A 13530-nucleotide genomic window follows, 5' to 3' on the forward strand; every position below is an offset into this window, starting at 1 on the left:
TCATAGGTTGTGTGATCAGTTCCTACACAATTCTCTAATTGGTGATGGTGAGGTAACAGGATGATGTTTTGTGAATCTCAGTCATCAACCTTCTGGTTCCAACTGGTCTGGGGTCTGTGTGCTGGTGGTCAGCATGCAGTTAACTTTCTCTGCCTGGTGGGGATTTTAGTATCTGAAAAAGAACTCAAGGATATGGCTCATGATATTATCTACAGCCCTTGAGGAGGAACTAAAGGTCCTTGACTTTATTTTATGGCTAAACTATTATTATTTTGTCTTGCTCGACTGATTTCCTTTGTTTCTGCATTTCTCACTTTTCTTGATTAAATTTGCTCTTTGGAACTTGGGGAAGGCCTAGGAGGCTAAAGCTTTTCTATAAACAAGAGGTGAGGGACACAGTGGGATCTGTCCCTGAGAAGGCCCTGCAAGTTCCTGCTCAATTTCAGGCACCATGGATGGATGCAAAGATAAAGGTCAGTCCCTGCCTTCAAGTTGTTCACAGATGAGTAAGAAGATAAGAGATGAAGACGGTTTACACTGGCGAAGACTATTAAAAGCAGCTTCTTGGAGGAGATGACATTTAAGGAAGTATAGGAATACTCAAGGTAAAAAAAAAGGGAGTGTGGAGAAGCCATTTTCAAGCAGAAGGAGCCTCATGTGAAAAGACATAGAGCCATAAGAAACTCCATGTTCTGGATCCTTGGTTCTCAGACTCGGTTGATTAGAAGTTCCCAGGGAACTTCTTAAAAAAACGGATTTCCTCAGCCCTCTTTCACCCCAGTTGAATCAGCATCTCTGGGCTGGGGCCTGGAAATCTATACTTTTAAAAAGCTCCCTAAGGAGAAACTGCAAATAAGGCTGATTTGGAACCCCTGTGGAGCAGCAAGACATGACACTGTTCAGGTTGCTAGGGTCCTGGGGAGACTTGTAAGTCATGCTAAAGTGTTGGGGTTTCATGAAGACAAAGGGGGAACCTCTGATTTCAAGCAGGGAAATGGTATTGTTAGACTTGGGATTTGGAAAGATATAACTGTGGTAGTGTTGCAGCAAGAAGAGAAATGAGACTTTTCTGATAAACAAAGAAAACAAGAGGGGACTTCCTGGGACTTCCCTGGTGGCACAGTGGTTAAGACTACATGCTCCCAATGCAGGGGGCCTGGGTTCAATCCCTGGTCAGGGAACTAGATCCCACATGCATGCTGCAACTAAGAGTTCGCATGCCACAACTAAGGAGCCCACGTGCTGCAACTAAGAAGCCCATGGCCGCAACTAAGGAGCCCACCTGCTGCAACTAAAAAGCCCACGTGCTGCAACTAAGGAACCCTTGAACTGCAACTAGGGAGCCCACCTGCCACAACTAAGGAGCCCACATACCACAAGTAAGGAGCTGGTGAGCCACAACTAAGGAGCCTGCCTGCCACAACTAAGACCCAGCACAACCAAATAAATAAATAAATAAATAAAATATTAAAAAAAAAAAAAAAGAGGGGACTTCCCTGGTGGTCCAGTTGTTGAGAATCTGCCTTCCAATGCAGGGGACGCGAGTTCGATCCCTGGCCTGGGAACTAAGATCCCACATGCCGCGGAGCAACTAGGCCCGTGTGCCGCAACTACTGAGCCTGCTCGCTCTGGAGCCCGCGTGCCGCAACGAAGAGCCCGTGCGCCATAACTAAGACCCAATGCAGCCAGATTAATTAAAAAAAAAAGAAAACAAGGGAACAGTGAACAGGCTAGAGAAGAAACAAACTGGCCCGAAAGAGTCAATCACTCCTAGTTTTATTTTAACTGTTACTAATCTATAGTGTCTGTAACTAGATTTGTACTTCATGAAGCTAACCTATCACTCCTTAACACTATGTGAATTACACCCTGCACTCCCCTGTAGCAAATCACCCCTTGTAGCATTTGCATTTCAGAAAGAAGGTTGCAGGCCGATAACCCAGAGACAAACGGACCCAATTACCTGGCTTGCCTGAGCCAGCTGTGACTGTTTTGAACTAACGCAGGAAGAAGAAGAATACAAGAGCTTCATTACTAGAGCCTTATCACCTACCATAGACTATGAGCCCTGGCTATATAACCTCTCTCTCTCAGTTCCCCAGGGAGGGGGGCACAGTTCTTGAGGTGCTAGCCTGCTCTGTCTTTCCTTTGCATGGCAGAGGAATAACGTCTTCAAAGCCTTATCCTTCAAAATCTCAGTCTCCGTATTTCTGTTCGGCATCGGTGCACAGAGAGCCAAGGTTTTTTGACAACAGTAGCCACGTGGAGATTGGACTGAAGTGGAGAGGGAGACTCCAGGATTGCAGTAATCCAGGCAAGACTTGAAAGGCCTGATCAAAGGCAGGGCCGTGTGAATGAAGAGAAGCTGAAGAGACAAATGATATTGGATGTAGGGAATGAAGGTGACAGAGAATTAAGGATGAATCCCAAATTCCTGAGTAAATGGTGGTGCCATTTACCAAAAAGCAAATACAGGGAGAAGAGCAGATTGGAGGGGGGAAAGTGAGGAGAGAAGAGGACCTGAACTTCTTGTTTATTCCTAGTCTGTTCGTCTTTTTTCTTGTTTATGTTTGAATTTTTCAGGGGAAGACCTAAATCTTTTCAGAGTATGAGAGATGAGATATCTTGGAATAACACTGTAAAATTCATCAGTGCTTAAGCAAGATTCTACAGAAGAATGGAATATAAAAAGAATATAAAAAGTGAAACTGGGGACTTCCCTGGTGGTCCACTGGATAAGACTCCGTGCTTCCAATTCAGGGGCACGGGTTCCATCCCTCGTCGATCCCTGCGGGGAACTAAGATCCCACATGCCGCACAGCGTGGCCAGAAAACTGCAGAAATATCTGGGTTTAAGACACATGCCATTAGCACTCTCTGATGGGCCAGACTGAGAATACCAGGGAATTAACCAAGCTCAATCCTCTCCTTGTCTCTTTTAGAAATGTATACTCTTAGGGCTGGCCTTAAGTGTAGCCTAAGAAAAGTAGCTAAATGATCAGAATAACACAGTGTTAAAGATAATTTTCAAAAAAGTAAAATCATAACTCATACAAATGAGGGAACCAGTAAGATGTTAAACTGGTTCAAAAGAGAATCTGAAGACAGACGCATATATAGGCAATTAAGAATGCTGAAATTGCTAATAGATATAAAATTGGCCAATATCTACAGGGCATAAAATATTATGTTTGGAGTTATCTTTTTCACAGGGTGGAAATTGTATCTCACTGGCCAAAATTCATTTGTCTCTCTATGTATAAGAATCATTCGCACTGCCATCAGTTTTCTCAATTTACAAATTGTAAAATAGTTCAAAGACAATGAAAGCCATAGATCGATTATGCCAAAGACTCCTCTAGACAATAACCAATAATGTTTTTGCCCATTTCAAAGTTTTTAAAATGATTGTCCCCCTGAGAACAGAAAAGCCTCTCTTCTCATAAATATCTCACCTCTGCCGTACACTGCATTGAAGTGGAAGCAGCAGCAGGACACCAATTAGGAGAGATGACAGTGGTTTGGACTAGGAGGTAGTAGCTACAGAGAAGGTTGAAAATGGCTGGATGTGGAGTTTTGAAGGTACAACCAACAGAATTTGCTGTTATGAATCCAGGATAACTTCAAAGCTTTTGGCCTGAGCAGCTAGGTGAACGATGGCACCATTTACTAATAGGGGGAAATATGAAAGTAGGAGGTTTAGGAGAAGAAATACAGATTTTGTTTTGGACACATTATATTCTCTAAAGACATCATTTAAAATGTGGTATTTCTTTTTTTTTTTTAAGAGTTTTTTTTTTTTTTTTTTAAATAAATGTATTTATTTATTTATGGCTCTATTAGGTCTTCGTTGCTGTGCGCAGGCTTTCTCTAGTTGTGATGAGCGGGGGGCTACTTTTCGTCGCTGTGCGCAGGCTTCTCATTGTCGTGGCTTCTCTTGTTGTGGAGCACGGGCTATAGGCGCGCAGGCTTCAGTATTTGTGGCACTTGGGCTCCGTAGTTGTGGCTCGTGGGCTATAAGAGCGCAGGCTCAGTAGTTGTGGCGCACAGGCTTAGTTGCTCCACGGCATGTGGGATCTTCCCGGAGCAGGGCTCGAACCCGGGTCTCCTGCGTTGGCAGGCGGATTCTTAACCACTGCGCCACCAGGGAAGCCCAAGAGTTTTTTTTTTTTAATATCCACATTGCTTTATTTATTTATTTTTTGACACACTGGTGAGGAGAGCACTTTTCTTTTGGAGGCATCACACGGAGTGTGGAACTTCCCCGACCAGGGATTGAACCCGTGCCCCGTGCAGTGGAAGCATGGAGTCTCAACCACTGGACCACCAGGGAAGTCCAAAAATGTGGTATTTCTATACAGTGTAATATTATTTGCCAGTAAAAATAAATGAAGCACTGATACATACTACAACATGGATGAACCTTGAAAACATTATGCTAAGTGAAAGAAGCAGTCACAAAAGAAACATATTGTATGATTCCATTTATATGAAATGTCCAGAATAGGCAAATCTGCAGAGACAGAAAGTACATTAGGACTGAGGGAAATGGGGAATGACTGCTAATGGGTATGTGTTTTTTTCTAGGGTGATGACATGTTCTAAAATTGATTGTGGTGATAGCATGATGCTGTGAATATACTAAAAAACCATCAAATTATTCACTTTAAGTAGGTATGTTATATGGTATGTGCATTTTATATCAATAAAGCTGTTATAAAAATAGTTATCAAAATATGTAGTTATCAAAACATTATGAAGCTATTTTAATAAAGGATTTTAACCTGCTAAAAATAAAAGGAAAATTAAGTGGTCAAGGGTGCTAATCCTTCTCTGTTAACCACAGCAAACCTGCCTATTCAGACTGTCTATGTCAATGCACCATAACCAATGTAGAACAGTTTGCTAATAGCAAGCAAATAGCTTCTTGATTGCTGGGCTCCCATAAAGCAATCATTCTTAATGTGTGTGTGTGTGTGTGTGTGTGTGCATGTGTGTGTGTGTGTGAGTGTGTGAAGGATTGGATTATGTTTAGCTTTAGTATACACAGCCACCAGTTTTCCGAAGTATGGAAAATCTGATCTTTGAGAGTCTAATACAAGCTGTTTCTTCTCTCCTCAAAGTGCATGTATACACACATGCATGCATGCAAAAATATTGTACATATTTTCAGGGTGTACAGAGACCCACTGAAGCCCACCAGAGAAGTTGTTTCCATAAATTAAAGCATTGTCACAGGAATTTACAGTGGCCTTCATTTATTCAGATTTGTGTTCAGCCCAGTTATGTGCCCCAAATTTATGATTTGACAATTTAAAAGCTCTGTAGTATGGTTGGTGGGAGTGTAAATTGGTACAACCATACTTTGGAAAACTGGTGGCACTATATACTAAAGCTAAATGTAGTTCAAACCCTATAGCCCAGCAATTCCACTCCTAGGTACATATATCCAACTGAAATGCATTCTCATGTTCACCAAAACAAGTATTCACAGCAGCTCTATTTATAATTGCTCCAAACTGGAACAACCCAAATGTTCAAAATAAAAGAATCAACCGTCACAAAAAATACATATTGGATGATTTCATTTAAATAACGTTCAAAAGCAAAACCAATCTATTGTATTAAAAGTCAGGATTGTAGTTAGCTTGAAGGAGGGATATAGTGACTGGGAGAGGGCATGAAGGGGGCTTTCGGGGAGCTAGTAATGTTTTGTTTCTTGACTGGGGTGCTGGTTACATAGGAATGCTCACTATTCATTATTGAGTCGTACATTTTTATTTATTTTGATTTAAGCATTTTTCTCTGGTTATGATTCCATAAAAAGTTTTAAAAGGTATCTAATGTGAAGAGTAAGACGGAGGAGAGAAGTGAAAGACTGAATTAAGTCATCTAATTTTTAAAACATGAACATTTTAACATAAAAAGTATTTGTTCAGTCTTTTAAATGTTCATAATGTTAAGAATCTAGTCAACTATTCTGTTACCTTCTCTAGTCTTCCCCTCTTTGATCATAAACATCTCTTCCTCCCTGCTCTCAAATGAAAGGAATCCAATTTAGTTTAATATAAATCAGTTTAAACTAAGTTATCTAAGACCTTTCTGGCCTCCACTTGGGAGTTCAAGAAAGGCTGGGGTGACAGAGCTGGGGGAAAAAGTTTTTTTTTTTTTTTAATTAATTAATTAATTAATTTATGGCTGTGTTGGGTCTTCTTTTCTGTGCGAGGGCTTTCTCTAGTTGCAGCAAGCGGGGGCCACTCTTCATCGCAGTGCGCGGGCCTCTCACTATCGTGGCCTCTCTTGTTGCGGAGCACAGGCTCCAGATGCGCAGGCTCAGTAGTTGTGGCTCATGGGCCTAGTTGCTCCGCGGCAGGTGAGATCTTCCCAGACCAGGGCTTGAACCTGTGTCCCCTGCATTGGCAGGCAGATTCTCAACCACTGAGCCAACAGGGAAGCCCAGTTTTGTTAAAATTTGATATCAGAAAACACTCATGCAAGAAGAGAGTACAGTGAAATATTTAAAGTGTTGGGGACTTCCCTGGTGGTCCAGTGGTTAAGACTCTGCACTCCCAATGCAGGGGGCCTGGGCTCGATCCCTGGTCAGGGAACTAGATCCTGCATGCCACAACTACAGATCCCTCATCTGGCATGCCACAACAAACACCCGGCGCAGCCAAATAAATAAATACATATTTAAAAAAATAAAAAATAAAAAAGTGTTGTAAAACAAAAACAAAAAAACACCCAGCAATCTAGAATTCTATATCCAGTAAAATTATCCTTCAAAAGGGAAGGATAAATACTTTCTCAGATAAAAACTGAGGGAATTTATGTCCAGCACACTTGCCCTGTAAGAAGTGTTAAAAGAAGTTAAGGGAGAAGGAAAATGATATGCCAGAAAAGTTTTATATAAGAAAAGCATCAGAGAAGGAATAAATGAAGGTAAACAAAAACAGATAATTTGCTAGTTTCAAAAACCCTTCTTTAGTCTACAACTTGAATATATTCTCTTAGAACAATCTCTTTTGAGAGATAGAGATATGTGAAAAGCACACACATTCATGAAATTCTAGCACATAACAAATTACTTTGTACATTCTGTATTTTGTTTCCCTAGCCCAGCATAGCCTTGGCTCTTCCTTTTCAACCTAAGAAGATTCTTCAAGACTGAGCTTAAATGAAGGCAGGAGAGAGTAGTGGTTAAAAGCCTGTGTTTGAACTCAAGCTCTGCACAGTGTCCTTAGGCAAGCTTCACTACCTCTCTGAATTTTCTTTAAAATAATCTTCTATGGTTTTTTTAGTGTTGAGGACTAAATGAGAAAATATATGAAGTGGTTAGTATAGTACCTCACAAGAAAAGTACTCAATATATGAAAGCCACTATAATAAATAACCTCTTCTAAGTCTTTCTTAATGTTCCCAGGAAGAATGCTACTGCTTTGTGCTTCTAAAAATTAAGTTTATACTTCCATATGAGCATTTATCACAAAGTATCTTATTTGCCCACTTAAATGTGAGTTCTCCGGGGCCGAAATTGTGTCCTACACAGTTTTTTATTGTCACACCTAGCAAGTGCCATTTAATTTGTAAGTACTCAATATTTTTTGGATGAATGAATTATAGGCAATAAAATATAAAGCAGTGTTCCCAAATTTTAACGTGTAAGCTTTTAGAGACTGTTTAAAATGCAGCTTCCTAAGCCCCCAACCCCAGAGACTGATTTACTAGGAACCTGTATTTTGGCAAAGTACTCACCCCCACAAAGGTTATTTTGATGCACCACATTTTAAGAAACATTGTTACAAAGGATGACTTATGGGAAAACAATACTTTTTCTGAAATAAAAATAACAAGTATAAACAATCCTAGTAAATACATTTCTTATTGTCCTTTATGCTGTAGACATTATAAAAGAAGTGAAGAACAATAAGCCAATTACAAGCTCAATTATCTTTCTTTTCACACGTTGTTAACTCTGTTATAGTTAGGTATGTTAGCTACACTTGGAACCTAAGACTTTCAGCTCTTCAGTAAGTTCAGGTGTCATGTGCAAGTAGTTATTAAGAGGACAGAATATACTCATTCTCTTCATGGTAATAATGGTGTAATTGGGTAACTTATTTTGCTCAAGATGGAGACACCATTCAGACTTTACATTAGCTGGTGTTTGGGTTAGACTTAACGTGCCCTGCCCTCCAGTATATATATATGTTACAATTATAATATTTGTGTATCCCTAATTTTCCACACAGGATGAAACAGAGGCTGGTATCCTAGTGTAAACGGGGAGTGTTACTGGCCTTGTGTGAAAAGTTCTTATTTCCAGTTAAAATAACTGAAGTTGTAAAACTGCACAGAGATACCAGAGACAATAATTGATCTTTATTATACAGAAATGTGAAGGCCATATGCATTAAATGAAAAGGTGTTTTGCAATGAACATTATGCAGATTCAAACTGAAGACATCGTCATCTTATTGAGATACAATATAAAAATAACACTGACCAAGAGTTGCTAGAAAGAACTCAACTTCTACTCTCCCAATCAAGCTGAAACTTTCCACAGGAAAACCTGGTTTCAATTCATGCCGAACTGTTTTCAAATGGAAAGAAAAAATTAAGTCAGGGAGAGACAACCAGGGACTGGTTTTTATACTTTTAGAGAGCCAGACTGAAGCTCTACTCAGCTTCACATTTAAGAATTTGTTTCACTTTAAAATTTATATCTCTAGTCACCTAAGTGATACCTAAAGTGAAAAAAGAAAGTTAATTGAGTTGGGGAATTTTGTGGAGCTAGACAGGTTTAGGGGAGAAGATGAAAGTTACAATCATTCATTTAATTACTTCTGATCAGGAAGATTTGATATCAGGTCTGGATCATCTGTATTAGCCCTTTGATAGCCGGTTTCTCTGTAGTTGTCAAGAGGCAAGATCCATTAAAAGTATCAGCATAACAAATGCTTGACATTAGCACAGTTTGGTGCCTGTCCTCTTTATATTCCCAAATACTGGACTTTATATCAGGATGCTTTTAAGATCAAGTTGCCCTTCTAAACAGGATTTTTCTTAATAAGCTTCTGTTTGCATTCACTACTGAATTAAAAAATGTTTTAGCGATTTGGTTAGACAGATGGTTGTGTTGAGACAAGAGTAATGACTGGAAGGGTATCTGTGGATTAAATATAGATAAAACTACCTCCAGAACCCTTAAATATAGACAGAATCTATCAATTTATGTAGGAAGCCAAAATAGGGAACAAGATCATCTAGAGTTTAGATACATTGTCTGGACTCAGGATGCTGCTATTGGGCAATTGAAATTTACAACTCCCTAAATTCAATCAGAGTAGGGACATTTAAAGTAGTCTGGAGGAATCAGGATAGTCATGTGCTAAAGAGTGGAAATTCTGATGCCACCTCCCTTTGCAAATTGTATTGCTGACTGCTTGAAGGAGGTGGTTGAGAGAGACATTTTTTTCATTTAGACTTCTGTTCTAATGAATGATGGAGTAGGATAATGCTGAGAGAGAGTAGAGAATATATTTCTGGTTCTAGGACTGTGAGAACCAGGTAATCACATTTGGAATATTCTCATTAGGTTAGAAAAGGGAAAATGAGAAAACCACTAGCGGGACATGCATTTATATCCCAGAGACCATATGCTCCAAAAATTAGTTTTGTTTCCATTGCCCCTTATTCAAAGAGATGGTTACTTCAACAAGCTACATTACTTAGCAGAGCCTGAGAGACAGACTGAAAACATATATTTAAAATGGAAAATAAAAATTTAAAAATATGATAAATGGTTTGCTCTACATCTCATTCACATTCTGTGGCTAGAGAAATCCAAATCTCACTTAGATGTTCCTGCTAATGCAAAAGCACACTAGATGGAAGTAAACCAAGAAATGAGAGAAAATGTTTATTTATTGGGTGTGTGTTGGTTCACCCAGTTTATTCACCTCTGGAGTGGAAGTACAGGGAAAAATAAAGTCTGCTTATAATAGTCAAGGTCTATACAGGAGCCTTGAAGTTGCTCTCCCCAAATAACGAGTTCGATTCAAGAGAAGGAAAAAACATGATGGAAAACATCTCATCACACAAAGCTTGGTGATGGTGTCTCTGACAGTCACTGGCCAGCAAGGGAAAAGGAGAAACCCACCTGCTGGCTTTAGGATTTATTGAAGGCTGCCAGCACAGCCCAGATCATCTCTGTGGCACTGTGCTTTGTCCCCTCTACCTCAGGGTCCAGTTCCACTAGGTCCTTGGCCCGATTCATTGCCACATCATACTTGTCATCTGTCAGAGAGGAGAAGACATTCTCTAGCACGTCAGAGGAGTGGGCTAGCACCAGTAGTGCTAGTGTTCGCTTGTCCATACGCTGAGGGTCATTTACCCACCGCTCTAGGACACTGTCTTGAAGCTTTTTCACTAGTCGCTGCTTCTCTGTTGTATTGGTCACTGGGTGAGTAGTCATGTCAAATAGGAGGAAATTCTGCTTCTCAGTGGTTAGAATACCCTTCTCTACTAGGTTCTTTGCAATTCTCTCTCTTACATTTCTCAGCTGGTACTGTAATTTGAAAGGGTTCCAGGTCTCACCTATGGGAAAAATAAATAGAAGGCTTGAACAACACTATAAACCAACTAGACCTAAGAAAACATCTATAGAATATTCTACCCTATAACAGTAGAATGTACATTCTTCTCAAGTGCACATGAAACATTCTCCAGGATAGACCATATGCTAGGCCATGAAACAAACAAGCCTTAATAAATTTAAAAGGACTGAAAACATACAAAGTATGCTATCCAATCACAATGGAATTAAACTAGAAATTAATAACAGAAGGAAATACGGGAAATTAAAAAATATGTGGAAATTAAACAACACAATCTGAAATAACCAATGAGTCAAAGAAGAAATCACAAGGAAAATTTAAAAAATACTTTTGAGTTGAATGAAAGAAACCCCACAACATACCAAAACTTATGGGATGCAGCTTAAAGCAGTACGAAGAGGGAAATTTATGATCCAAATGCTATATTAGAAAAGGAGATGTCAAATCAATAACCTAACATTCTATCTTAAAAAACTAGAAAAAGAAGATCATACTAAACCCAAAGCAAGCAGGAGAAAGGAAATAATAAAGATTAGAGAGGAAACAGAAAAAAATCAATAAAATCAAAACTTGGTTCAATGAAAAGATAAAAAAAGGACAAACCTAGAGTGACCAAGGAAAAAAGAGAGAAGACTCAAAATTACTACAATTAGGAATGAAAGAGGAGACATCACTACTGACCTTACAAAAATAAAAAGGATTATAAGGAAATACTATGAAAAACAGGATGCCAACAAATTAGACAACCTAGAAGAATGGACAAATTCTTTGAAATACACAAATTACCTAAACCAACTCAACAAGAAAGAGAGAATTTGAATATATATATAACAAGTAAATAGATTGAATAGTAACTTTAAAACTTCCCACAAAGAAAAGTGTGGTCAAGATGGCTTTACTGGTAATTCTACCAAACATTAATGAAGATTAATGTCAATCCTTCACAAATGCTTAAAAAAAAAGAAGAGGAAGAGGAGGGAACACTTCCATAGTCTACACAGTAAGTATTACTCTGATAGTAAAAGGAGACAAAGACTTCACAAGAAAACTATAGGCCAATATCCCTTATGAATATAGGTACAAAAACGCTCAACAAAATACTAGCAAACAAATCTAGCAACATATAATAAACACTATGTAGGGGATTTCCTGGTGGCCCAGTGGTTAGGACTCTGCTTTCACTGCCAAGGGTGTGGGTTCAATCCCTGGTCAGGGAACTAAGATCCTGAAAGCTGTGTGGCAAGGCTGAAGGAAAAAACAAACAAAAAACAAAAAAAATGGGACTTCCCTGGTGGCGCAGTGGTTAAGACTCCACCTGCCAATGCAGGGGACACAGGTTCGCACCCTGGTATGGGAAGATCCCACATGCTGTGGAGCAACTAAACTACTGAGCCTGCACTCTAGAGCCCATGAGCCACAACTACTGAGCCCACGTGCCACAACTACTGAAGCCTGTGCTCCTAGAGCCCATGCTCTGCAACAAGAGAATCCACCACAATGAGAAGCCCGCGCACTGCAACGAAGAGCAGCCCCTGCTCGCCACAACTAGAGAAAGCCCACATGCAGCAACGAAGACCCAATGCAGCTAAATATAAATAAATAAATAAAAGAAAAGAAACAAAAAACCCTCCCAAACTATGTAATATGATCGGGGGGACTTAAACCAGAAATGCAAGGTTGCTTTAAAATATAAAAATCAAGTAATATGTCATGTCAATAGAGTAAAAAGCAAAAACGAAGTGATCATCTCAATAGACACAAAAAAAAGCATTTGATAAAATCCAACACCCTTACATGATAAAAACACTCCACAAGCTAGGAATAGACAGAAACTTTCTCAACTTGATAGAGGGAATTTGTGAAAAACGTACAGCTAGCATAATACTTAATGCGGAAAGACTGAATGTTGTCCTTCTAAGATCAGGGATAAGACAAGGAAGTCATTCTCATCACTACTATTCAGCACTGTACTGAAGGTTCTAGCCAGGGTAATTAGGTAAGAAAAAGAAATAAAAGGCATCCAGATTAGACAAGAACAAGTTAAACTATTTTTATTTTCAGATGACATGATCTTGTGTACAGAAAAATCTAAGAAATCTGCTTTAAAAGTATTACAGCTAATAAGTACAGCAAGGTTTCAGGATACAAGATTAATACTCAAAAATGAACTTAATTTCTATATATTAACAATGAACAACCTGAAAAAGAAATTAAGAAAACAACTACATTTACAAGAGCATCAAAAAGAAAATACTTAGGAATAAATTTAACAAAAGAAGTATAAGACATGTATACTGAAAATTACAAAATATTGTTGAAATTAAAGAAGATCTAAATAAATGAAAAGCTATCCCATGTTCATGCATTGGAAGACTTAATATTATTAAGATATCACTCACTATTCCCCAAATTGATTTACAGATTCAACACAATCGCTATCAAAATTCTAGCTTGCTTTATTGCAGAAATTGACAAGCTGATCCCAAAATTCATATGGAAATGCAAAGGACCCAGAATGGCCAAAATAATCCTGAAAAAGAACAAAGTTGGAAGACTCACACTTCCTGATTTCAAAATTACTACAAAGCTACAACAATCGAGAAGTATGGTACTGGCATAATGACAGACATATAGATCAGTGGAAGAGTCCAGAAATAAACCCATACATTTATGGTCAAATGATTTCTGACAATGGTACCATGACAGTTCATGGGGGAAACAGTCTTTTTAACAATAGCGGTAGGATAACTGTATATATATCCTCATGCAAAAGAATGACATTAGAGCCCTACCTCACATCATATACAACAATTAATCTCAAAAAGGATAATAGACACAAATGAAAGAGCTAAAGCTATATAACTCCTAGAAGAAAATATGGGAATAAATTTTTATGATGTTGGGTTAGGCA

The 13530-nt window shown here is 38.8% G+C and overlaps 1 protein-coding gene across 2 annotated transcripts in view; it reads right to left on the reverse strand.

The window, feature by feature from the left end:
• Positions 1–8360: 8360 nt before the first annotated feature.
• GOLPH3L (golgi phosphoprotein 3 like) overlaps positions 8361–13530 on the reverse strand; it is a 42028-nt gene continuing 36858 nt past the window's right edge. For both annotated transcript variants that reach the window (XM_036828156.1, XM_036828164.1), the window contains one exon: positions 8361–10599. In XM_036828156.1, the coding sequence (XP_036684051.1) occupies positions 10172–10599 (428 nt within the window). In that variant the 3' untranslated portion in view covers positions 8361–10171. The remainder of the gene's footprint in view (positions 10600–13530) is intronic.

This window comes from Balaenoptera musculus, chromosome 1 (genome assembly GCF_009873245.2).
Source record: "Balaenoptera musculus isolate JJ_BM4_2016_0621 chromosome 1, mBalMus1.pri.v3, whole genome shotgun sequence".
Taxonomy (NCBI): Eukaryota; Metazoa; Chordata; class Mammalia; order Artiodactyla; family Balaenopteridae; genus Balaenoptera; species Balaenoptera musculus.